General features: G+C 37.1%; 12 protein-coding genes across 12 annotated transcripts; 7 read left to right on the top strand and 5 right to left on the bottom strand.

Annotated features, from left to right (window-relative positions):
• Positions 1-12: 12 nt before the first annotated feature.
• C9374_006822 (uncharacterized protein) lies at positions 13-972 on the bottom strand (the record flags this gene model as incomplete). The annotated part of the gene is made up of 1 exon (XM_044696725.1): positions 13-972. One exon carries the CDS (start codon positions 970-972, stop codon positions 13-15), a length of 960 nt encoding a protein of 319 aa, XP_044555185.1.
• Positions 973-2,798: 1,826 nt separating this feature from the next.
• Positions 2,799-3,681, bottom strand: C9374_006821 (uncharacterized protein; the record flags this gene model as incomplete). Its single annotated transcript, XM_044696724.1, has 3 exons — positions 2,799-3,258; positions 3,416-3,575; positions 3,642-3,681. 3 exons carry the CDS (start codon positions 3,679-3,681, stop codon positions 2,799-2,801), a joined length of 660 nt encoding a protein of 219 aa, XP_044555184.1.
• Positions 3,682-4,087: 406 nt separating this feature from the next.
• C9374_006820 (uncharacterized protein) lies at positions 4,088-5,045 on the bottom strand (the record flags this gene model as incomplete). Its single annotated transcript, XM_044696723.1, has 3 exons — positions 4,088-4,556; positions 4,719-4,878; positions 5,006-5,045. The coding sequence occupies 3 exons, from the start codon at positions 5,043-5,045 to the stop codon at positions 4,088-4,090; spliced, it is 669 nt and encodes a 222-aa protein (XP_044555183.1).
• Positions 5,046-5,953: 908 nt separating this feature from the next.
• On the top strand, positions 5,954-10,571 carry C9374_006819 (uncharacterized protein; the record flags this gene model as incomplete). Its single annotated transcript, XM_044696721.1, has 4 exons — positions 5,954-6,065; positions 6,138-7,355; positions 7,410-7,884; positions 7,937-10,571. The coding sequence occupies 4 exons, from the start codon at positions 5,954-5,956 to the stop codon at positions 10,569-10,571; spliced, it is 4,440 nt and encodes a 1,479-aa protein (XP_044555182.1).
• A 391-nt stretch (positions 10,572-10,962) lies between these two features.
• C9374_006818 (uncharacterized protein) lies at positions 10,963-12,356 on the top strand (the record flags this gene model as incomplete). The annotated part of the gene is made up of 2 exons (XM_044696720.1): positions 10,963-12,189; positions 12,285-12,356. The coding sequence occupies 2 exons, from the start codon at positions 10,963-10,965 to the stop codon at positions 12,354-12,356; spliced, it is 1,299 nt and encodes a 432-aa protein (XP_044555181.1).
• Positions 12,357-12,624: 268 nt separating this feature from the next.
• C9374_006817 (uncharacterized protein) lies at positions 12,625-13,662 on the top strand (the record flags this gene model as incomplete). The annotated part of the gene is made up of 1 exon (XM_044696719.1): positions 12,625-13,662. The coding sequence occupies one exon, from the start codon at positions 12,625-12,627 to the stop codon at positions 13,660-13,662; it is 1,038 nt and encodes a 345-aa protein (XP_044555180.1).
• A 326-nt stretch (positions 13,663-13,988) lies between these two features.
• C9374_006816 (uncharacterized protein) lies at positions 13,989-14,609 on the bottom strand (the record flags this gene model as incomplete). Its single annotated transcript, XM_044696718.1, has 1 exon — positions 13,989-14,609. One exon carries the CDS (start codon positions 14,607-14,609, stop codon positions 13,989-13,991), a length of 621 nt encoding a protein of 206 aa, XP_044555179.1.
• Positions 14,610-15,122: 513 nt separating this feature from the next.
• On the top strand, positions 15,123-15,935 carry C9374_006815 (uncharacterized protein; the record flags this gene model as incomplete). The annotated part of the gene is made up of 1 exon (XM_044696717.1): positions 15,123-15,935. The coding sequence occupies one exon, from the start codon at positions 15,123-15,125 to the stop codon at positions 15,933-15,935; it is 813 nt and encodes a 270-aa protein (XP_044555178.1).
• A 179-nt stretch (positions 15,936-16,114) lies between these two features.
• Positions 16,115-18,628, top strand: C9374_006814 (uncharacterized protein; the record flags this gene model as incomplete). Its single annotated transcript, XM_044696716.1, has 3 exons — positions 16,115-16,787; positions 16,960-17,509; positions 17,614-18,628. 3 exons carry the CDS (start codon positions 16,115-16,117, stop codon positions 18,626-18,628), a joined length of 2,238 nt encoding a protein of 745 aa, XP_044555177.1.
• A 425-nt stretch (positions 18,629-19,053) lies between these two features.
• C9374_006813 (uncharacterized protein) lies at positions 19,054-20,445 on the top strand (the record flags this gene model as incomplete). Its single annotated transcript, XM_044696715.1, has 1 exon — positions 19,054-20,445. One exon carries the CDS (start codon positions 19,054-19,056, stop codon positions 20,443-20,445), a length of 1,392 nt encoding a protein of 463 aa, XP_044555176.1.
• A 95-nt stretch (positions 20,446-20,540) lies between these two features.
• Positions 20,541-24,395, top strand: C9374_006812 (uncharacterized protein; the record flags this gene model as incomplete). The annotated part of the gene is made up of 4 exons (XM_044696714.1): positions 20,541-21,012; positions 21,128-22,932; positions 23,037-23,299; positions 23,360-24,395. The coding sequence occupies 4 exons, from the start codon at positions 20,541-20,543 to the stop codon at positions 24,393-24,395; spliced, it is 3,576 nt and encodes a 1,191-aa protein (XP_044555175.1).
• A 182-nt stretch (positions 24,396-24,577) lies between these two features.
• C9374_006811 (uncharacterized protein) lies at positions 24,578-26,103 on the bottom strand (the record flags this gene model as incomplete). The annotated part of the gene is made up of 3 exons (XM_044696713.1): positions 24,578-25,258; positions 25,381-25,636; positions 25,691-26,103. 3 exons carry the CDS (start codon positions 26,101-26,103, stop codon positions 24,578-24,580), a joined length of 1,350 nt encoding a protein of 449 aa, XP_044555174.1.
• Between the last annotated feature and the right edge of the window lie 325 nt (positions 26,104-26,428).

Raw genomic sequence — 26,428 nt, 5'->3', positions numbered from 1 at the left:
GTTTCACGTATTCTAACAAATAATGATCAAGTCTGTTACTTGCTGATTTTGATATGTGCTTTTAAGCTTGGCTTGAAAACCGTCACCAGTTTTCACAAAATATTCCTCGACCATGAACTTACAAAAATATTTAACAATGTGGTGAGATAGCTCGTCAGGCGTTGGCATACCATACCATGGAGTGAAAAAGCATCGATACTCCCTGTGAATGAGTAGACACTCTCTCGCCTCATTTGGATGCATTAGAGCTGTACCAATAACCAAATGCCATTCCGAGCTATTCTTCAAATGCGCCCTCGGTATTCCACAAATGAACGATGTGTTTGGAATTGTACCAATGTTGTTAATTTGATGCATTTGCTTAATACTATCCAAAAACAATTTTGAATTTTGAAACTCGCTCAATACTCGACTCCTCATTGCCAACTCACTCAATTCATTCATATCCAATTCAAGTTCTTTTTGTGTGGTGTATCCAACAAAGCCATCTTCTCCTCCATTACAAATGTAACCAAGACGATGCGGTACACTATTTGCACTTCCTCTCAAAAACAATACTGCAACATGTTTTTGCACAATCAAATCTCGGATCAGATCCATTACTTTTGAAAAAGTTTGCTGTTGAGTCAATGGAATGGAACAGCCAGCATAGAGTGGGAAAACAATCAATGAATATTGTGTCCTCAAACATTCGGCATGCACTTGCGGATGGAGATCCAAATGATACACCAAATCGACACCACTCAAAAAAGCAAAATCATCATCGGGTCGGTGTGGCTGAAACGTTAAATTCTTTGGAGGCCACACGAATACTTGTGGATCTCGAACAAATCCAGCAAATTTCTCGCAAGCACATTGAAAGAAATGATCGGGTTCAGCACCGTGTATAATGAGTGCCTTCTTCTTGTTGCGAGAAATGGATCTTGATTGGCAAATGGTGTAAATTTGTCCTGTGTGCTGTTGTGATGACATTTTTGTGTGCTCCTTTTGATTACTGATCAAGAGAATGAAATGGAGGTAAGGAATGGCTACGGCCATATCACGATGAATGCACCTCATCCCGTCCGATTTGAGAAGTTAAGCATCGTCGAGCTGCATCAGTACTGAGGTTGGAGACAGCTTGGGAACCTGCAGTGCTGTAGCCTTTTTTTTCTTCCACAGTACCTCAAAAACTCTTCAGTGGAATCTCTGTGAAAAAACAAAAAGGCAAGGGTGGATTTACGCCACCATTCACTTCTGAAAGATGAGCAGATCGCGGTGTTGGAATTACACAACTTGCCTCAAGAATATTAATTCATATTAAACGATTATCCAAGTTCATGCTCTACTAGTAGGTTTTGTGTGAACCTTCAAATTCAGAGCACACAGAAAAATGATGACAAATAATCACTAACCACAAAACTAATGGCTTATGAACGGTAATTTGAAAGCAATTTAACAGCTTGTGGTGTTTTCTTTTTGTCTCACCAACCAGAACTTCAAGAATCGTCCTGATTTCTTGTACCTCACTGTTCATACAACCAAAGGTTGTAGCGGGAGAGTCGTCATATTCCTGACAGGCATCCCGTCCAAAATTATATAAAGAGAATGAAAGTTGTCAGTAAGGAAGAGGAACATTACAGTGCAGACACTCTTAATCTTTTCAAAAAGCAATTTGTGAAATTATTAAAATCATGGGTACAACTTGATATTTACTCATCTTCTCGTCACCAATTACAGGAACGCAATAGGTTATGTTTGAGTATTGAAAAGTAAGGTGGAAAATTTGCATTCTGCACTTATAATTGTTAAGAGAAATCAAAGTCTGATGACGATATTATTAAGACCTTTAACAATTTTGATCGTTCGAATTGATAATGCAAACTTCAGATTTTCAAGAGTTTGGAAATGCTGACTTCAACGCGCTCAATATCTTCATCATAACTAAAAATCATCACCACCTGCACTGCCTTCATCCACTCTCATACAAGATTCGATCAGTGCAAAAACGTAAATCCAACGCAAATGGAAACTAATACAGAAGCAACAAAACTATCAGACTTCGTGAAAAACCAGAGTTTATCAGAGATTTTATTGAACATGTATCAAGAAATAATAGAAGACGATTCCTTGACCGCTGAAGACAAAGAACAAGCCGAATATTTCATTTCAAGGATTAGTTGCCGGCAACAAAAGTAGATCTATTCTTCTAATGTTTCAACTCAAAGTGTACGTTTTTTTAGATATATCAACGCCATTCAGGTTAGCCAAACGTTAATTAAGGATTGTAATAAACAGAACTTTGCGTTGTGATTGGGTTTAAATCCAATAGAAGGATGAGGGCCCTGACAAATCCGCAGCCAGAGCCCACGCAGTGGCACCGGATCCAGCGGCTCGTATTGTTCAAAGGGCTGCAGGGTTGGTGGATCCGATTCAATCCAAAAACCAGGATTTTGCAATAAAAACTTTAATTCATTATTCGACAACTGCTGTTACATCCACAACTCTCCATCACGTAAATGATCTTCCTCCACCATGTAGTGTGGTTGTTCGTCGATTTCAAGTAAAGAGCAACGACCTGATAAGATGGTGTTTTATAGAATCGGTCTAACTCGCGACACGTTTCAAGAAGTATTTACAGACCAAAGACTGTCGTTTGTTAAATTGTTTGTCTTCAATGATAATTGATTATGGTCATCCAAAACACCCGTACCGAAAACCTGAGCAGAAAAACCGAATGAACAATTGGCATGTTATCGTTTTTCTATCTTCGAGAAATACATGCACAGAAAGCAGTTGTTCCATATTTCAAACCATTGTCAGCATTGACATTTATTTGGTTGATTAGTGGCAGGAGTAGCAGGAGGCTTGGTTGGATCAAACGTCACTGGAGGTGGCACGACTGTTAGAGGAGGATTCACTGGATCGACCACGACTGGATGCAATGGCTTGTTATTATAAATATTTTGCATTAAGGTGCTAAAAGCTAATTCGACATTGGATGCATTCAATGCTGATGTCTCCATATAGTAAGCACCATGTTTTTGAGCAAATTGTGAAGCTTCCTCCACAGAGATTTGTCGCTGATCCACCAAATCACTCTTATTTCCAACCAAAATAATGATACAATTAGGTTCACCATATTTCCTTAATTGAGAAATCCATTTATCTTCCACTTTTTCGAATGTGTTTCTATTGGATAAATCAAATACGATCATTGCACCATGAGCACCTCTGTAGAAGGATGGAGTAATGGCTTGAAATCGTTCTTGTCCAGCTCTATCAAAATTGTGCAAAGCATATATTTAGTTTTTCACGAGAAATAACATCGTGTCATGAAATAATAATAATATTGAGATTTGAAAATTTCAAGTTAAATGGTATGAGAAAATATAAGCCTATGAATCTATAATGTCGACGACAACTCCACACTTACGTATCCCAAATTTTTCCTAAAATTCGCTTTCCATCATAGGAAATATCTTTGGATGAAAAATCAACTCCTATGGTTGGTTTTGTATGCAAACGGAAATCATTTCTTACGAAACGATTGATGAGTGAGCTCTTTCCCACTCCCGAATCACCTGCAACAATAACTATCGTGAACATTCAAATTCCGGATTTTGATGATATCATCAAGAGCCACCCAACAAGAAACCTACTGTTGTACAAAAAATCGATATTGTCATCTGAATATTGCATCTTGATCTTTGGGAATGATTCGTATGTTTGATGATTGAATGTTATTGTGGATGATGTTTTTAATTTTTTAATGTGATTGTTGGAGGTGTTCTCAATTTTGTTCAAATAATTGAGCTTGAGATGAGGTGGCGCAAGTTAAAATTATCTTCAACGGAAACATTTCGTTGTTCCGTACTAGTATTGGACTGGGATACTTTTTGAAAACTATCTCTAAATTTGTACCAACAACCAGTTTTGTCGTCACAAAATCGCATGTTGTGGAAATAACAAAGGTACATTTTACCATATCATAATTAACAAGACACCTTGTCAAAAAAAACAACTATTAAAGAAAATGCGTTTTGTTCCAACTCGAAGTGCATTTCACAATAAATTTATTTGAAAATACACAATCCCTTACAAACTGTCAACATTGACAAGGGAACGAAGAGTGAGTAGGTCTTGGATCTGGCAAATTTGGATCCTGTAGACCACTTCCAGGACTTGGAACCACTGGTAAATTCAGAGTTTCCGTCGTTGGTGGTCTATAAACATCGGTTGGATTTGGTTTTTTCAAGTAAATATTTTGTAGTAAGGTCGAAAAGGCCTTCTCCACATTGGATGCGTTCAATGCAGATGTTTCCATATAGTAAGCTCCATGTTTTTGAGCAAATTGTGAAGCTTCCTCTAAGGAAACTTGTCTCAAATGATGTAAATCACTCTTATTTCCAACAATAATATTTACACAATCTGGTTCTCCATATTTCTTTAATTGAGTGAGCCATCGTTCCAAATTTTCAAAGCTTTGTCGATTGGAAATGTCGAAAACAATCATGGCTCCTAGTGCTCCTCGATAGAGTGCAGGAGCTGTTGCTTGATACTTCTCTTGTCCAGCTCTTTTGTATAAAAATGGAATTGTAATGACAATTATTAGTTGTAGTGATGATTGTGACAAATTCGACACAAGTACAGATATAACAAAATATCATTTGCAACAAATCACATTAAAAGGCACCAAATGGTCACATGAGATCAGTACCACTGTGGATCCAACTTACGTGTCCCAAATGTGACCAATGATATTTTTTGAATCGTAGGTTATATCTTTTGAGGCAAAGTCCACTCCGATTGTCGGTTTGGTATTGAATTTAAATTCATTTCTTGCAAAACGAACAATGAGTGAGCTCTTTCCAACTGCTGAGTCTCCAATCACAACAACTGCAATTAAAAATGTATTTTCATGATGATGAATTCAAAACAACCAAAGGATTTGTTGAAAATCAAGAAATTTCCGAAAGTATTAAATTCAAGAAACAAATTCCCACACAACAAACTCTCCACATACTTTTATATAAATAATCGTACTCTTTTTCAATCATTTGCATTCCTTTATAAATTTCAACAAGGATCGAGTACTCGGAAGGGATATTTTCTTTTGAGATGTTTGCTAAAGAGATATTCAAAGGCCTTTCCGAAGATTCAGTTGAAACGGTCAACTCGGGTGAGGTGGCATGACCTAAAAATAAGACCAACGAACACTTTTCAAGTACTTTTTTCACTGCTGAAAGTAAGGCAGGACTTTGTTCCCTTGTTTGCGAACAAGGACGAAAGGAAAATTTTCATTGCCCTCGTCATCCATGACTTGATGAGTTTAGATGACATTCATCAACACAAACAAAAAATCCTATCGATTCTATCGGTATTCAAAACCTCCATCACCAGAAGAATGAAGAACTCAAATCAACCAATTTCCCAATCTCCTCAAGAACGTATTCTTGAGCAAATGTATGCCTGTATGAACCTCCCTTCAAGAAATGAAAGAAGCAAATGTACCGAGTATTGGTCCACTCAATTTGAGAAGATTCAAAACTAGGCATGTTCCAGTGCACTAAATAATGTAAAACACCGAGAGTCTCGTTGAAATTACCCGGTATTACTTCTCTAATCTCAATGATGAAAGAAATGTCATCATCACCAACAACACTGTTGTTACCTAAACTATTACACTCTTTGTATCATATAATGTATTACCCAAAATGTATCATATGTATTGAATAATAATTATTATTATAGAAAGAGAGAAATAATAAATGAAATGAGCCATCTCTCATCCGTACACTTCCATCATCCGTAAATTTGTTAATGAATGAGCATCTCTGTTTCAAATCTCTTTGTCCATGTAGAGTTCATTGGAATGTTATCCTGATGATGAGAATTACTGTGATTTGGAGCTCTCTCCCAACCACTCGAAAAATTACAGTGATTGTATTCGCTCTCATCAACAACTATCACCATGGAAGGTCCATTCAAAGTTAATCTATCAACGACAGGTGCTTGGCTCGAATTTATCCATGATCGAATCGGATACATGAGAAATCCCAATAATTTGGAACAATGGGATCAAGGTATGTCTTTTGAGTTTTTGAATGAGCACGAATAATCGAGAACATGGTCATGACTTTTCCTCAATTCGTTAGAGAACAACCACATCAAGCAAAGACCAGAAAAATCAACCTACGACAATTATGTGGCAGCCAATGGTTACGGAGGGTTACCAAAACCAAAAGCTTCTGCTACCTCCTCATCAAATCAAAGAGAGAGTTTTGGACCTGGTTACGACTATGAAGCAGCTCAAAATGATCATTTGACACCGCTCACCAGAATTTGGATCAATCAAGAATTGAACAATAAGTTGGACAACCATACCTCAACAATTACGGATGAAGCGGCGAGTAACAATGCCAAGTCCCATTCCCTCAACGATATGCAAGAGGATTCTCTCGTGTTGAAAGAACTAGGCTCCCTCATCAGAGAAAAGCTTGATTTTGATTCGAAATACCACATTATTTGCATGATACCTACTTTCACTACTGGCAGAACAAGATTTAATTATGCCAGAAAGAAATGCATGGATGTCTATTTCAACAAATCTCAATACGAGTCATTCACTACCAAGCTTGACTCTTTATTTGTCACTTACCACAAGTATCGAATTATATCCAAGACTTTTAATATCAGAATGCAACATTTATTAATGTCACCTCAAAGCAAATGTGATTCATTGAATTTGGCCAATATTTTCCTTCATTTTTCAAATCCGAACACTTATCAATTTGAAGTTGAGACAGATGTAGATGGTTTCTTCTCTCGTATGGCTCATCTGCTGTGCTTTATGGCTACTAAGAAAAAATATCTAGCCAATTCTACGGCTTCTTTTGAAGCCGATAGCATTTACAAAGACGCCAATAAGGTATTCTTGCGCTTGAAGGCATGTTGGGCAGAGGCATTTCGATTAGAGTCATATTATTCGAAAAATGAAGAGAACATCATTGTCAATGGAACTTTTCCATATGTGAAAGGAGGTTCAAATTTAAAGACTGATGATGAGGACGCTGGAGATACTCAACAACAGGCCAAGAAGGTTACCGACATTTCAGGAGATGTTGTAGAAGAACCTATGACTGGTGACACACTAACACAGAATGATGAAACAATAGGGCTTGACCAACAGGCAGAGGAGGATAAAGACGTACTCAAAGTCGACGCAGAATCATTGCCCTTAGAGATTGACACGAGAACCATCTCAAATCAAGTTATGGTTGGCTATAACGAATTATTCGTGAACACGCCATTAGAAAGAGCAAAAGAACAGGTCAAAATGCATAAAAAAGAGACAGCCAGTGAATCTTTATCAGGTAGGTGTTAATGTATGTTAGAGATATTGTTGACAATTTGACGTAACTTGGTAGAATTTGTGGTGGAACTGGAAAATAACGAGCTCACAACTGACAATATCAAATGCAAGTCCACCGAGGAAAACCCTTTAGTCTTCAGCTATGATTCCAACATGTATTCAGGGCTGAAGGCTCATCATTGTGTTAAATCTCCAATCTATAATTATGACTCGTACATGTGCTATTTAATAAGAGAGACTGTTCGGTCGGTATTACCTCAATTGTTCAGCGATTTTCATGACGAGAATTGTACCATTTTCAAGAAAGTTACCTTACTCAATTTAGGAGGATGGAATGTATTTAATAATTTGATTTTACACATACTCTTGGAAAATGGAAAAACTCTTCCCTCCACTATTGATTATTCAACATTGGAAGAATGCAAAGAAAGTTCCAACTCTGATGGACTACAAGAGCTGTCTTTAGTAGGCTTTACAAATGACCATCTTTTGGCAATGTTTTCCAACGATAGATCCTATGACTCGTATTCGTAAGTATAGCCAGCACCTCTTACAAATTCAACATAACCTAATTGCTATTAGTATGATGGATGCTACCAAGGATCCAAATGGAATCAAAAATAGAATGTCAGAGAAGATACGGCCATTGGAGGCTGTTGACAAGAAACGAGTATTTCAAATTTTAGGAAATAATGTTAATCAAGTGAATTGTTACTTGTATGGCGACTATGTTTCTTCAATTCGTAGCGAGTTATTTATTCTCACTAACTTTTTGCCAAATGTTAGAGAAATTTTAGTCATGCCTAAAACAAGAGAATCAGGATTGTTGATTTCTCAGATCGATAACTTTTATACCTCTTTTGACAATGATTTTGAGGAATCAGCTTATTTTTCAAAATATTTCAAAAATATTACCATGTTTATGGAAGAAAAACCTGTAAAAGTAATTAATTGGAAGGATGGAGAAGAATCCACAAATGTGGAGTATGAAGCAAACACTGAAGAAGAACAAGCCAACGATGAAACGGTTGTGAATGATGTTCTGACTTTTGATGTCCAATCTCAATTGGGAACTTCGAATTCTGAAAAACCAAGTCTTGCTGTGAAAATTTTACTCGTTTGCCAGGTCTCTACAAACAATTTGGAAACATTTTTAGACATCTCTGGGTTATCCATTGAGAAACTTCCTTTAGCAAATCAAATTTTACGTCAATCACCTGGATATCCCATCGAGCAGAAGAAAGAGTTTATGGATTATTTATTGAATAACCTCAAGCTGCCAGTGAGTGTGGTAGATACTTTTGCATTTGATTACACTGAAGAGAAGCGAATTTTGGAAGAATATCTTGTTTTCCATGCCAATTCTCGAGACGGACGGTTGATCGGCTTGGAAAATTTAGCATTCGATTTCGACGGCACCATCTCATGGATCATATCGTTACTTTACTATGGCTGGGATGTGTTCAAAAATCCTCAAATATTGGAAGAAGTATTCATGTCTTTGCATTGTGCGAACGCTTCTGCTTTTTATGGCACTGAGAATATGGCATTCTCTTGTTTCTTTTCACTTTACATGGCAAAACTATTTTATGAAAATGCTAGCAGACAACTTTTTTTGGAATATTTGAAATCGAACTTTGACATTGCAAGTGGAGATGTTGACAAGATGATCACACAAATTGAGAATGACTGTTGCAACCGTCTATACTTGCAAGAGGACACTGATTTGAAAAATCATGACAAGACAAAGCGCCTGATGAACATATTTTTCACCTATGTTACTCGACCCAAACAAGATGGAGTCCTCTATGAGAAACAACACGTGAAATTGACTCCAGAGAAGATATTCATCATGGCCATTATTGCATTAGAATCCAAGAGCATGAAATATTTCAATGATGTCATGACTCTTGGAAGTACCTTAACGACCTTCTCTCAAGTCTTTGAAAAGACCATGTTCTTTCAAACACCTGGTCCCAACACTCTTGAGCAGTATAACTTGCCTCGATTCACTGCCAACCTTCGAAAAGACTGTTTAATGTCGAATGAGAACTTTTTGAAACATTATAGAAAGAAACAAGCACTCAAGTTAATGTATGAAAAGGAACTGAAACTAGACACCAAATTTTCAAAAGAGGAATTAGATTTAAAATTTTATCAAGAGGAGTGTGTCGATTCCATTGAGATGAATCTATTGCATTTCATGCTCGCATGTCCCTCAATTCCAACATCAATAGTACTAGCGGTAGTAGAGAAAATGACCGCTGAACAGTTGCTATTTGTTGACACATTTAAAAACACTTGTCTACACGTGGCAATTATATGTATGAATTCAGATTTAAGGGTCATTTCCAAAATAATTGAAAAACAACCCAAACTGGTTACCATGATGAATGGAGATCTCAATACTCCACTACATTTGGCATGCTTCAACAATATTGACAGACTACTGTTGATTGGTAAACAATTAGTGAAAGAGTATGGAGCAAGTGTCAATGTTGTGAATGCATGCGGAATGACACCTTATGAAATTGCTCTGCTCTCTATTTTCAAGGAAAGTCTGAACAAGCACTTTGGATTTGTTAATTCTTGGAGTGAGTTTGATTTGAATTGGCTCTATCCAACGTCAGGACTCACCAAACAGAAAATCATTGAAAACATGATTCGAAACAAGCACACTACTGAACATGTCAAAAACATCAAGGAAGTTGACAAAAAAAAGAATACTGAGGGTTCAGAAACCAAACCAAAGATTGCTACGGAAACAGCATTGGACACAAAAATTGCAAAGCGAGTACAGACAGCCAAGTCTCCCATTCCCACTCGACCAACAGCCAATAAGCAGGAACCAACTGTGACTCCTTCTTCATCGACTGCTGGCAAAAAAGCCACTAATACTAACAGCACCACTTCGTCTGCCAAAGCATCACACTCAACTGTGACCGCAGTATCGACAACCTCCAATGTAACAAAAACAACACCTTACTCTGGTTCTTCCTCAAAGCCGTCAACAACCAAAGAGAAAACGAGCTCAGGAAAGGACGTTACTTCCTCTGCCAATGCTCCCAAATCGAAACCGCCACCAACTGAGCAGCAAACAAAGACCAGTACTGTTGTGTCATCTCAAACGAAAACAACGACGACAATAGCAACAAAGACGACAACTTCACCAACTACCAAACCCTCAACAGCCAAGGCATTGACGATCAAAAAATAGGAGCGCAGTTTTTCAATCAACAACCTGTATACAGACGCGTGGAATTTGTTTCAGTAAACGTACGACCAGTATTGAATGCATGCGTTTAATTGTATTTAAATTGAGTACTCTACAAAATGAGACGAAGGAGCTCCTCCACTGATTGTCATGCCACTAATAGTTTGTTAGCCAACGTTGTTGTATTCTTCTTTTCAGACCAAGTTATTGAGAGGACTTCCGCAAACGCAAGCACAAACAACTTTTTAAGTCTGTCACAACCATCTCCATAAGCTTAAAAAAACAAATCGATTCTCTCTTTGAATTCACTCTGTCGTTAACCACAGTTCTCGTCGATCATACCTTGTTCATTTTCCGACACGATTCAACCAAAGACATTCCCATAACGACAACCATGTTCTTTCTGAACTCTCTATCGAGCCATGCTGATACGACAGTTACAACACAAGAATCATTCTTGTTCTCATCCAATACCAATGACCACTCCTTACTCTTCCTTCTCAGTCTTTCCGTTAATATTGTCCTTCTCATTGCTTTCCTCTCTCGTTGGTTTTGTTGCTTTTCAAGAAATACTCAATCTAGCCGAATTCAACCTTCAAAACAACAAGTCGAAAAAGAACGTTCCGACACATTCATTCAACAATATCCCAATGGATGGTATCGACTCTGCAATTCGAGTGACCTCTCTCCAGGTCAATCCAAATTAGTCAATTATTTTGGTAAGGAATTGGTGATTTTCAGAGGTCAGCAACTCAGTGTTGATACATTGCCAGTGGTTGGAGTCTTGGACGCCTACTGTCCACATTTAGGAGCCAATCTAGGGATACAAGGTAAAGTCGTTGGAAATCATTTGCAATGTGCATTTCATCATTGGGAATTTGATAAGGATGGTCAGTGTGTGAATATTCCCTATGTCGATTCGTGCAATTCCATTCCTTCGTGTGCAAAAACTTATTCTAATACTCCATGGATTTGTGTGGAGAAGTATGGAATGATCTTGGTATGGTATCATTCGGAGAAGGAACCTCCTTCGTATGAACCCATTTCTATTCCAGAACTTGACAACAAATCGAATTCCAAATATTACCATTATGGAAATTTTGAATATGCTGACATTCGAATGAATATTCAAGATTTTGCAGAGAATTCTGCCGATGTTCAACATTTTCAACCACTGCATGGAGAGATGGCTTTACCTTGGACGGGTCCTCGTTCTTGTATTGGACGAACCATTCCAGTGCCATTTGTCAAAATTATTCACAAGGCAAGTTTTGAACTCTCTCAAACAGAAAAGCATGTGGCCTACTTCAAAAATCAAGCATGTCTCGAAGTGTTTGGAAAAAAGCTACCCTCCACCACAGTGGATGCTCAAATTACATTTTTTGGACCTGGTGGAATTACACTGTTCCAATTCGATGGAAGTTTTGGACGAATTTATTTATTTCACACTCACACTCCAACCTCAATCACAAGTTTAGATGTTGGATTTGTGTGCTTTGCAGAAAATAAGATTCCTCGTATGCTGGTTTGGTACATTGTAGGAAATTGGATTGCTCAGTGGCAAAATGATATTTTAGTATGGGAAAATAAGATGTACATGAAAAAGCCACTCTTAGTGAAGGTAGGTTTTGTGTGATTTGTGGAGTTGTTTGTGAAAATATTTATTTTACATTATGGAATCATCATTTGTGAATATTTTTTTTCACACAACTATAGAACGATGGACCTGTGATGAAGTTACGAAGATGGTACAAACAATTCTATTCCACGCAAGAATTATCGTATTGAAAGAATTCTGCTAAGGCGAGTGACGAAGGTCACTGAGCGCGATCGAAGGAACGAACGATGAAATGACCTCAATAAACCGATCTTGTTGATTTCATGAATGAGGTTCGAATCTGTTCCAATGCTTTCATCGAAATAGTCTAATGCAAACAATGCAAATCATAAAGAGTGATGCCTTTAGAATAAAAGACAGTCCCTATTTGATACAAAGTGAAATTCAAAATCAAAGGTGCTGTTTTGAGGTTCCATAAAAAATTTGATTCAAAAAAAAATGGGCAAAAACAAGAACAAGGCCACCAACAAGCAGCAACAACAACCAAACAAGTTGCAAACATCATCATCCGAAGAAGAAACCAACAACAAGGATAAAATGGTTGATGATGATGAAAATACCACTACGACTACCACTACTACTGCAACCACTAAAACAACAGCCAATAATAATAACAAGAAGGGAAGTAAACGTAAACAACAAACAGAGGATGACACGACCACTGCTACCACGACTGATTCAACCACTACCGATGAAGCTTCTCTGGAATCCCTCTCTAAAAAACCAAAGAAGGAAATTAATGATACCGAAGAATATATCAATGCCACTCAAGACCCATCCTTCCTCACCAAAATCTCTTCCAATTCTTCCAAAGTCTTCAAGAATACACTGTTGGTATCCAATTTGGCACTTTCTGTTGATGAAATTATTCTCAATGGATGCATGAATGAAATTGCCGATGACACTGGAACCCCTGGACAAAAAGTGAAACGAATTCTAATTTTCCAAAAGAATATTTCTGGCAAAGATTCTGAAATGTTAGCCAATCATGCGTTGAGGAATGCTCAGAGAAATAACAAGCAACAACAACATCAACAACCATCTGTGAGTACTACCTTGTCAGGCCCAAAATCTGCCATTGTTGTTTTTGAAAAGGACATTGAGAATCCTCATGTCTTTGAGGATTATAAAGGAGCTATAATTGAAGGTCTTCCCATTAATATTCGTTATGCGTGTGAGAATGACAAGGCTTGTTTAATGGTTGTGAAAGGTTCTCCAATCACTGAGGAAGAGTTGTGGTCCTATGTGGAGGAATGTGGAAGTCTTGTTTCGATAGAAAGTTCAAAGAGTAATAAGAATCAATTCTTGATTCATTTCAAGGATTGGGAAAGTGTTCGTGAATGCCTTTTATACAATGGAGCTGATGTTCATGGAGCTCCATGCAGAATATTTGCTTGCATGTTCCCTGCACCATCCAATACACAATCAAGAGGTGGTGGAAATAAGGGATATCAAAAGAGAGGTCAAAAGAAGTAACCTTGATCTTCAATAAATTCATTAAATGTTGTTATAATTCATGTTATGATATTCATGTCACACAGAGCCAAGACCTATGTCACTTGCTTACTAGAGAGATGAAGACTGTTCAAATAATGCAATCATGCAATGCTTCAATGTGAACAATTTAACACGAAACTCGCAAAGTTTGGCGTGTAATTTGGACTGCATCAAGCTTGGAAATTTCTAAATTCTCCAAGTCTCTTCACCAATCATGCAATGCTTCAATAATTACGTCTTTTCTTGATCAGACCCAGTTTGGATATTGATTAGAACGTCTCCCAAGCACAAGTATAGGGTCAACATTAATCTTCGTCATCGTCGTCAGTAATTTCTTCATCTTCCTCATTGTCTTCTTCCTCTTCATCATTGGTCTCATTGTCTTGTGTATTTTCTTCAGTGTTGTTGTGATTGACCTCATTCAGACCAATCGTATAATCCCAATGATCTCCTCTCTGTTTAATATCTAATTGTTCTTCGAGGGATTGTTGTGTTTGACGTGAAGTAGCAGTAGTAGATGTTTCGCCTGTCGTACTCAGTTGTGAATCCAAAATATTTTTCAATACTTGAAAATCAAATCCAGTAGATGCCAATTGCTCATTAGAAGCAATATCGTTCCACCTTTGTTTCACTTTAGATGACACTTCTTTTGCAACCATTGCATTATACTCTCTTTGTTTTTCATCAAAATATAATTTCCGAGCATGTTTCACCTGAAGTCTTCCTTGTGGAGTGAGGCCATCGAAAAAGTTTGGAAAATCTCGTTCATCCTCCTCTTGTTCCGACAATTCATGATGATCAGTAACTTTTCCTTCTTCCTCTTCAGAATCAGTTTCAATAAATTCCTCATCATTTTCCTCTTCATCGGTTTCCTCTTCTTCAATTTCTTCCAGATCAAAATCTTCCTCTTCATCAATTTCAGACATTTTTTAACGGAGTTGTTTGTATCAGGACAATAAGAAAAATGAAAATATTTGTCAAGACCCAAACAAAGATCCTATTCATTCCTTGTGATCCGATAGAAGATAGCATGCAAGACATTAAAGAGAGAGTAATCATGTTATCAAGTGCTCCAGGATCTGCATTGTATTATTGTGGAAAAGAAGTGGATTATGAAAAGACTTTGAAAGAATATAATATTTATCATTCGGGATATGTTTTGAAATGGAATTAATAGTGATGGCAGTCATGGCATCTATGTCATTGTATGGTGATGATAATACAATAGCTGTTTTATCATTAATAATTTCATCAGGAATTTACTGACTTCAAATTATAAGACTCTGGAAAAGTATTCTGAACCAGTGGCGCTTTTGATCTTGGAAATTGAAACACGTTCATGAAATTACAACTACACCCTCTGAGTTAAAAGAAAGGAAAGTTTACATCCGACTGAGTATTCAGTCAGTAAATTAAATTCAAACTTTAATTTGTAAAAAATGAAGAAATTCATCAGCAATTCCCTGTTTTCATCGTCTTTGGCGATGAATGCCTGCAAAGCTTCTTCTCATCGTATGGCTACATCTGCTGCTACATCATTTCTCTTCTCTCATCCATCATCATTAGTCTTGGGACAAACAACAACTTCGGGCACTGCAACAAATTCATCATCATCGTTTTTAATTAATTCGATTTGTGAGGCTTCTCAACATCAAGTCCGTTTTGCTTCAAAGAAGAGCGGTGGTTCTACACAAAAGACCAAGGACTCTCATTCAAAGAGATTGGGACTCAAAAGAGTGCAAGGACAACGAGTGAAAGCCGGAGAAGTTCTCGTCAGACAACTAGGTAATAGATATTGGCCTGGATATAATGTTGCACAAGGCAAGGACTATACACTCCATGCTCTTCGTGATGGATGGGTACATTTTGCGTACGACGAAGTTTATGATAGAAAATACATTGTTGTTGCTCCTCGTTTGGCTGATATTGAAAAACAATCCCAACTCCAATTCCATTTTGAAGGAGAGGCACCATTTGTAAAGGATCCAATTGTTCGTCGTAAATTCGGAAGAAATATTGCCAATGTTGAAATGACTAGAGAGGAGAGAGAAAGGAGGAGAGAATTGCAAGCCATCAATAAGGATATTTTACCTACCAAGCGTATTCCAAATACTCAGGTTCACAAAATTCCAAAGATTATCAATTATCAAGTCAAATATGTTGAGGATACAGCAAACTTTAAATGTAAGAGCAGCCTCAGGACACATCGTGCCATGCCAATCAGTGAACCATCAAGAGACAATTGTTACTAATAATTCAGGAAAAATTCTTTACATGAACTCAAACACTTTTTGAACCACGTGTCTATGGATCAATAATAATATTAAAAACATGTTTCAATCATCATTTCTAAGTAATGTTCTTAATTACGATTCGATAACTGTCACCATTACAATCATGGTGGCGTGCCAACAAAATCAATTACAAAAAAATGTCCTTTCTTTCCTCTTTATTCACGAGCACAGAAGAACAAATTCAACAAGAATTCGATCTTGGCATCCAACCACTCCGTTCTCGGAAATGGGCTCATTTCAACTGGAGTCACATCTTGTTAGACATTTCAGGGCCTTTTCACTCCACCAAATGTCTTCCCAAAGAAACCTTCCGAGAAATTCTTCAATTCAACGACATGGAAATGTTAATTGGACAAATTTTTTCATTACTCTATGTGGCAGCTGACCGATGTAAAGAATCTGTCTCACCCAAAGCACAATTAACACTTCGTAACGGACTTGTATTGATCTATCAAATGATGAAGAATTATGTGGATATTTTCTGGGAGCAACATCATGCAGAGAGGAACAATGGCAGTCATGTTGTGGATATTGACAAGGATGACACACGTAAAGATCATACGAAAGAAAATGGTGCTCTATTCACTGCTTCAGGAGGATTATCAACAACAGCAACAGCCAGCATTCATATCGACCCTCCACATTTTCAAAATGATTTTTACAAAAACATGCTACGACTTTTGCTCATGTCTGGAGATGAGAGAGTGTTTAGAGAGGATGTTATTGAGTGTTCGAATTTCATGTTAGCCTTCTTGTTGAGTGATCGAATTTATGGACCTTTATTTTTGATGTATGTCAATGAGTTGAGATGTAGGTACTTGGAGTGTGTATTTTGTGATAGTGTTATATTCTTGAACCATTCAATTGTTGTTTTTGTAATTTTAATATTCAATATTTTTTTACTTGATAATATGTGATTGTGCACGATACTCATGCACACAATGAATTACTGTTCAATATTACTGTGTGTGAATATGAATAGTTCAAAATTCAACACTCGAAGCACTCTTTTTCAATTCACTGGATCGATTGTTGTGCTATCAAAAACGACCAGAATTACATATTTGTTTGCCATACGTGTACAGCATTTTGTGGAGTCTCTTCAGTTACTCCAATTTCAATAATCGAATTTTTCTTGAAATGATTCCACAACGAAGAAATGAAAACAAGAATCTCAGTAGTTTATTGAGCTTATTTTTATTGCATGTGAAAAACTATTCCGTGCATACGGGTTCCAATCCGAAACAAACGCGAAATTCCTCATATTTTGGAGTGTTTATTCCAAACACTGACACAGAAATGTTAACTCGCCACGAGTACTCTATATGTAATTATGCCTTACAAATGTTACTCATTTTCACATTGAACAATCCTGAATTTAGATGTTTATTTTTCGATCATGCAAAATCTGTGCCACTCTTTTGGGACATGCTTCTTTCGAGAGTTTCACAAAATTTAAATAAGAATGCCTTTTTCAAAACCACGGAAGATCAGCAGTGGTTAAAACAAAGCATACTCATCATGAGATTATTGTATGTGCTGTTCAGAGTGATTTGATGCGAGAGAGATTACTCTCGGAATTTGCTTCCGAAAAGCAAGAAAAGGATTTACTGGAATCTTTGTTCTATTCGAACAGTGACAAGAAAGAGGCCATTATTTCCGGAAGATTATTCTCTTTTATCAAGTGGATTGCTGTCATTTCTACCAATAATGTCACGAAAAAACAAATTGAAATATTTGAAGATATCGACGAGAACAAACACACGAACGACTCGAATACATCCAATTCAGAAGCACACTCTTTGAGAAAAGAAATTATGGTCTTTGTCGACTCGGATCTTGCATGCCTCACACTGCGAATGCTTCTCATTATTGCCAAGAAAAATCGAGAGGTATTACTGAACGAATTGATCACTATTAAGGATTTTTCTGAATTTTTAATGACTGCTCTTATTGTGAATTTGAGAACTGTTTCAGATATGGTGACATGGATGACACCGTTGTGTGGAAAACAAACAAGCGAAACAATGGCGAGGAGAGATGAACAACATTCTGCCAGAGTAGAGGATGCTATTCTTCATTCATCGCAAAACCATGATGATACCATGGTAAAGATGGGTCATACATTCAGACAAATTGCTAATATTGTCATTTCCATATTAATTGAACTCATTCTGGGAAGTGCACCCATTTCCTTGATAGAACAAAGTAATCCCCATCCTTCTATTCATGAGTCTACTACTACCACTACCACTAGTAATAATAATGGCCTTACATTGGACCATCAAAGTATTGCCAGTGATATGGATTCTATTTCTGACATTTCAAGTACGAATAGTAGTAGTGCAGAGACACCTTCATCCTCTTCCATGCAGACGACACCAAATCCAGAAACCATTGAAAAGAATAAGCAATTACTTTCACTCCATCGTTCTATCATGAAATACGAAAAGAGTATTCGTTTGGCACGAGAGACGTGTGAACATGTGTGTCGATATTCTTCTTCACATTTAAGATCTGGCGAGAGTGAAGATGCTCATTCGTCTGTCATCCATGAAGAAGAATCCGATCAGGTACTTGTCGATAATTTGATTCAATTAGTGGCCTACGCACAATATTTCAAGACTCGATATGGTGATTCTACAGAGTGAATCCATTAAGAACATGTGACAAATTGGAGAAGGGTGCGAATAAGTGAGCGAGTGAGCGAGCTCTGTTGCCATGAATGGAACTAGATTGGTCTAGTTCATGTGTTGGAACTGTTACGATTCTCTGTTGTTGAGTAGACCATTAGTGTTCGAGGATCCAAATGTAAGGTCATTTTACGAAATGATTCCGTGTCCATACCCTGTTTGGCCACATCCAGCACCAATTAAGAAACTACTTTATACATTCCTAGAGAGACGGCGAAACACAGCGAGTAGACACAACCCTTCTTGTTGTTTCATCGCAAGCGCAACAATGGATAAGAGAAATCAACATCAGCACCACACAAAAAAATTCTCAACTCTTTGTCTTAATAGTTTCTTAAGGGCACACACAAGAATTGATTATCCAATTACGCGAATTTAAAGAAATGAAGGTTTTGGAGGAATCATCTCCAGTAGGTCATGAAGACCTTCTCCGAGAAGAGGTCGAAGGATCTTTGGTGGTTCTTTCTCGACGAGGAAAGATTTCAGAGATGGCAGGAAGTAAGAGCAGCAGTAGAAATTCGTTAGTCTCTCTCATAACAGAGCCGGCAACGAATGAGCAAATTCCGAATCATCATCTCCTCTTGAAGCCAGAGGTTGAACTCTCAAGCGATGATAACCTTGAAAATACCACTGTTACAACGAATGGCCTTAATATGAACTTGCTTACTCCACCTCCGACTCCCTCTTCAAAGACTTTACCCTTTATCATGTGTCCATTTGCATACATACCACCAAGCCATGCACGACAACGAAGGCATTCATCCCATGAAGCCATGACCATCACAGATATTGAGGATGAAGGTGGAGACTCGATGAGTTGTTTCATCAACACGCCCTCAACGGCAGTATCATCATCATCAGCAAGAAGTAGTGGTGGTATGAATGGAGTACAAGATTCTTCCACCACAAACATCAGTAGCAGCAGTGGCAGTAGCAACAATATCATGATTGGAAACAACAACACTTCTTCATGCCTCTATTCATCCTTAATGATGAATCGAAGGGCTCTGATAAATTCAAAGGATGCATCCACTACTGAGTCCGCAAGTGTAGCAACAACTGCTTTGCCTTCCAACCACGGCAGCAGCTCTTCCGTGTTAAAGACAGTCAAACATGGCAGAAAATGTACTTTATTGAGACATCAACGATCCTCGTGGCATGCTCATACTAAACACTCGAGCTCTACCAATCGACTTCTCGATTTTCAAATGCAACGTCAGCCACTTCCTTTGAGAACATTGTTACTGAGCGGCCGACACCACGACGTTACCCTAGACCAACAACATCACAAACATCATCATCATCATCACAATCACACCCATCCACACGCTCAACATACACAGCCACAACCCAAGAGCTCCACACTCCCAACAACAACAACTGTATCCAACCATTCCGTCAAAACAAGGCGTTCTAGCTCGAATAGTAGTGGCATACCTAGTGGCCAACATACACAAGAATCCGACTCTTCCGACTCTCGTTCCTTAACAGAAGAATCAATATCGGTACGATCTTTTGATTCATCCCTTGATGAGCCAGTAACTTCTCCATTTTCTTTTCTTCATGACTTTTCTCCAGTTGTAAATACATCTTCCACCACGATTCTGTTCAAACCCTACAACCATGACAGCAGGTACAAGAGAGAAGGAGCAGGTTTTTCAGAGAGTGAGATTGCTACCTTGCTGATCATTCTGTTTATTAAGATGATTTTATTATTGGTTCATTTGGTGTCTCCCAAATTTTCTGAATGGATTCGAAAATGTTGCTTCTCGTAGTGTCAAATGAGAATAAATGATCCATTTCGAAAGTGTAAATAGCTCATTTAGAAAATACTTGGAAGTGAATTTGGCGTTTCAACCACAAAAAAATCATGTTTGTTCCACCTAAACGAACCACACAGCTGAATTTGATCTCAGCGGCAGATACTCTGCTTCAGGCAATCATTGCCATGACCTTGTTGATCTTGTTTTCACCTTCCATCGCTTGTGTTCTCTCCTCCTCTCTCTCTTCTTCTTGTTTGCAATGCACCTCTCAGCCCGGAAATATTTGGTGTTCTCTCGAAGAGAAGTGTGTTTCAAAAATTGAAGATTGCATGACGAGTCCTGTCAATTCACCACCGAATCGGTATGATGAATTTCAAAACACCTACGGAATGAATGTGTTATGGTTTTTGCGAAATTACACTACTCGAGTCGGAAGGAATGAAACCTTCCATAATGATGACCATGACGATGATGACAACGCACATCCTGGAGAGGTGTTACTTCCATGGTATTCACAGATACCGACTCATTGTGTGAATGGAATTGTGGATCATGCAAGTAAATGTTCATCATTGAATGGTAAGTTTCAACCATTCTGAAAAGAAATTATATTTCCATCATCTTTGAATTCTTTGAATTTCTTTGAATATAACAATCATTCATGCAAAATTCATTCATGGTCGGACCATGATAGTCGTGATTGCAAGAAATTATTCTCACTCCACTCGAAATTTAATTGAACCCATTCCCATTCAACCCCAATTATTCATCACGAATTTAGAACACATTTACAATCATTCGAAAAATCCACAATTTTATGTTGGAGCGTTTTATCCAGATCAAAATTACTTGACTCAACAGGGTTATTTATTTTCATACGAATTTCATGTACAACGAAAAAGTATCTATATCATGAAAAAGGGGTTCATGTGCTTTACAGATTTATCAGTGGCTGCAACTCCTAATTACAGACATCGATTGGGATTTGGCGTCTTGATGGTCGATGGATTGAATGGAACATTTGCAACAAGAAATACCTCGTTTCAATGTGCATTTGTGACCTCTAAAAAGAGTATTTATGTGGAACCTGTGTACTTTTATACTTTTATGAATTTTCACTTTTTAGTTTCCATTCCAATTTTAATGTGTGGTTTAACACTTGCATGTTTTCAAGTTGTGTATTGCAAAGACAAGTACAAAATTTCTGAAAATTTGTTAGACGCTGATATACGAGTGTTGGATGATGATAATTTTGATGAGCAGTGGAAATTGACTCATTCCAAAGATGGATTTCGACATTACTTTCAGAATTCTCTCGATCTATGGGGCAATAATAATCCACAAGATGAAAATCCATCAAATATTTGGTGTCGATTAAGGAAATACCTCAAACTCTTTCTTCAGCATATTTATGATGTTTTTCCTTCTCTATTCCTATTTGCTTCGGATAGTGACATTGTGAAACAGTGTGGAACGGATGTCTATTATTATTTATGGTTCCAAAAATATGTCATGCTCTTTGTGGCCATTTGTGGGATCATGTCCATGGTGTTGTTGTTGCCCATCTACTTGACAAGCAAACATTACGATTATTCGTTTAAAGATTTTGCAGGAAGTACAATTGCTGCCATTGACGTTCACAAAAGTTGGTGGACATTATTGTTTTATATTTTGAATGGACTCATTCCAATTTTAGGTCTTTTATTAATGCTTCGATTAAGAAAATTAGCTCGTCACATGATCAAGGGAAATTCCAATTTTGGAAGTCTTTATACAGTAATGATTTCAAATATTGACAAGAATTTAAAAGATAAGGAAAAATTATTGTCAGAATTGAGAGAATTTTTCGGACAAGATACCATTGCAGATTGTCATATTTGTTTGGATTTTGAGAAAATTACCCTTCTCGAAAAGAAACTTGCAAAATTCCAGAGACGCCTTGGAAAAGCTGCCGAACAGGAATCACGTAAAACTGTTCAATCTCTTCTTCTAAATTTATATATTCAATTATTTTACAGAAAACAATCCTATGTGCATTATTGTGAAGAGAATATTCAACAAATTGAAAAACAATTATTGGAACTGAAAAGAGAAGAGAATATTGTTGGAACTGGATATGGATTTGTCACCTTCTTCTCAATGACCACAACCAAGAAAGTGTGTGACGAATATGTTACTGACTTTATGGGATTTATGATTTCTAAAAAGTACATTTCGAATAGTTTTTCTAAAATGGTGAATTTTTTCAAATTAAGGTTAAACATTGTCACTTCTGAATTGAACACAAGTGACAGCAACAGGGACAAGAAGAGAATGGAATATAACTTTGCACCTGCCTGTGAAGCTTCTGATGTCCTTTTTGAGAATTTAAACATTTCCACTTCCAAAAGAGCTTCTCGTGTCTTTGTCTCGAACGTGATTCTATTCATTGTGCTGCTTGTGATATATACCGTACTCATTTTGAATAGCTCCATTCCATGGTATGCCACACAAAATAAGGTATGTTTTTTTTATCATTTTAATGGAGTGTCAATTCATTTCATAATAATTATATTTTTATATATTTTTATATAAATATATGATTAATTGTAATCGATTTTCAGTCTGATATTTATGACTATGCTGAACTTTTAAAAACACCTACAGACTTTACATTTAAACTCTTATTAGCATTTTTCGAACTTTCTCCAGAAATTATTTCACTCATTAACGAGTTATTTAAACCCTTAGTGGAAAAACTTGTGAAATGGGAAAAACACAAAACGAATATTCATAAGAGAAAAACAATTCTTAGAAGAACGACCTATTTTTTTGTACTGAGTACGATTGTGTTTCCATATGGCTGGACCTATTACAAATCTGTCTGGTAAGTGTGAAGATTGTTTTTTACCATTTTTAGTAATTTTTTTCATGTTCACAATGATAGGAGAATATTCAATTCATTACCACCCTTTAACAATGAAATTTACTTTTTCAATTTCATTGGTATTGAATTGATCATTTTAACCATCGTCTTGGCCACAACCTCCAAAGGTTTAGAAATTATTGTCAATACCATTTCAAGCGTCAGAGATTATTTCAAAACTGGGGAATGGCATCGACCAATATTCGACTATGAAGCGGAATACAGTATGAAAATCACCATGCTCATGATGTGTTTACTATATGGAACTTGCATTCCTCTCATTTACATTGTTGCCTTTTTATATTTTATGTTGACATTTTTTATTGACAAGTATTTAATCATGTATTGGTATGAGAGATCGATTGAAAGCGATGGAAAGATTTTGAATACCGTTGTCGAAAATATTGGAATTTGTTTTTTATTTTTTCCATTTTCAATCATTGTCTTGTTACCAGTCTTATTGAAAAGAAAGATGACACCTCTACTTGGAATTCCAAAAGTTTTGATTATCATTATTGGGTTGTATTTAATGACAAGAAAAACCATTGAAAAGGAAAGAGATGCAATTATTATTGCGTTAAATGAAAGATGTTGTGAACGTAACAAATCAGCAGAGCAAGATCCAACCACGTACAATGTGACAACAGATTCTTGTGAATTGTTGGATGTGGAGGACGGAACCATGAACAAGTCGAGCGATCAAGGTGCCATGGGACATGGTCATGATGAGATCCATAAGAAGGATCATGATCTAAAATATTCCACCATTCCACTCGTCGACGATTGTCGAAACGAAAATTCTGAAAGTCAACCAATTCCTGCCATGGATGACGAAGATTTTGTCATTTTAACTCAGGCCGATTGGTTTGAACATTCTCTTCAAAATGCAACCACTTCGCGTCAAAAGAAAGAATTTGAAAGTTTCCAAGAATTCATAAATGGCAAAGAGGTTCGAGTGAAAGAAGAAGATTTGCAGTTGGACGTTCCTCGATTGGCAAGACAATATCGTCACCCTTATTTGAGAAAGATTTTAAGAGACAGATTTTCACAACAATAAATGTGTCTCCTACACTGTTTATGTGAATTAGTAGTACAACTAGTTTTTACATATTTACATTTTGATCTCATCTCAATACGAGCTCAGTTCTCTGTTCAAAGAATGTTCGACATCGTTCAATCCTGACAAGGGTATTCATGGTCTTGATTTTCTTACTCCTTTTAAATCATGCCCAAGTTTGTTTACACGCTTGTACTTGACAAATCTGAGGTAGAAATGTCACTCATGGGAGAAGTAATAGGCTCTACAAAATTGGCACACAATGTCTTATTCTGACTTACAATGGTCAACATTTCAGTCTGATTGGGTGTCTCAGACAATGAAAGTTTCGATTCACCTACACCCGTATCTGACACGGAACTAGAAGATAAATGCTTGTTGTGACGATGATGGCTCTGACTCGAGGATTGTGACATGGAAGCTTGACTTGCTGTCAACAATAAATTCTTATCCGAATCCGCTCTAAACAATTTCTGAACTTCTCTCATTGGATGGTAAATACTTAAAATCAAGACAATAAATGCCACAATTCCAATATTGTACAACATGTGAAAGAAATTCATTGCATAATTCCAAGACAAGGAAATGGGAATGAAAATAAATCCAACAAATTGAAAAAGTAAACTGAAAGTGAGTCCATATTGAATGGCCATTGCTTTTCTAAGAGCTACTTTTTTAAATTTGTAATTTCTAATTTGTTCAATACTCTTGGTCTTGTCAGTTTGATGATGAGATTCCACATGTTCCTTACTCGAGTGATTGTCTTTGGAAGAAGGAGTAGTGGACGAAGTGGCAACTTTTAACATGTTCTTGATTCGACGTTTGCTGTCTTGAAGAGATTGAGAGAGTTTTCTTCCAACCACCTGTTCCAAACATATCATTGTCGACAATCATGATTTTACAGATTTGTTAATCATTGTCGACAATCATGATTTTACAGATTTGTTAATTTTTGGTGTTATTTTCCATCTACTCATGAACTTACATTGAGGAGAATGGAAACAGAAACAGTTGAAATGAAAAACAACGCTGCAGCACATAAAAAGAGAGCCAATGTCAAGTAATTCAAAAGTGCAGGATCAATGGGTAATTTAGCAACTGTGAGAGCTCCTGTTAGTGCAGTGAATCCACAAAATGCAACAAATAAAAATCCTAAAATGAACAGAAAGATAATAATGAGCTTCTTGATTCTGCCAAATGTCACTTCATTAAACGTGTTAATTGCTCGACATGTCTCTGCACTGTGATCCAATTTCATCATCATTCCAAATACTAGGATCACAACTACTACTTACAAAATAAAACAAATATGAGCCATCAACACTACTTCCACATAAATTGCCATATTCACAAAACATCGATCAAAAATCTTAATGACCACACTTGCAACTCTTCCTTCTGCTGGTACTGGATGCAATAAAGCCACTTCACTCGCAATTCTAGTCAACATGTTAATACACACTAAACTTTCCAATACAAATAAAATTGAAAACAAAATATGTTGATTTCTCTTCATGGAATTATGTTGAACGAGATACGAAATGACGGATGAGAGAAATAAGATTCCAAAGATGAGAACGAAAGGAGAGTTGAGGGAGACGACTACAATGTTGTAATCAGAGAAGGGAGAAGCTGTTGTTGTGTTGGAAGTGCCATTCGTTGCTGCTGTGGAAAGGAATTCAAGGAATGGTTCTTTGAAGTTTGACATTTTGAAATGTGTGAGACTGAGGATTGATGTGTGTTTCAGTACAATGAGAATAATAATGAGGGTGGAGTGTGTGTTGTGAAACGCTTGTTGTTGTGGTGGTATTTGTTTTGTCGTTGTGTTGGAAATAACGGGAGGATTGACACTTGGGAATTATCTCTTCGCAAACCTGTTATCTGACAAGAACGTTCGTTGACAGCTCTCACTAGTGCCAAGAGAGTTATGAATTGCCAGTTCTGTTCTGCAGAAGATCATGCAGGCCATAGGAAGGGTTTTGTTGAATCCGGTCCACTTACCCAAATTCTCTTGACAAGTGACACTTTTGGAA

Source organism: Naegleria lovaniensis, assembly GCF_003324165.1.
Source record: "Naegleria lovaniensis strain ATCC 30569 chromosome Unknown tig002, whole genome shotgun sequence".
NCBI classification, from domain to species: Eukaryota; Heterolobosea; class Eutetramitea; order Acrasida; family Naegleriidae; genus Naegleria; species Naegleria lovaniensis.
The sequence above is the reverse complement of the archived record's forward strand: the minus strand, read 5'-3'. Positions and strand labels throughout refer to the sequence as shown.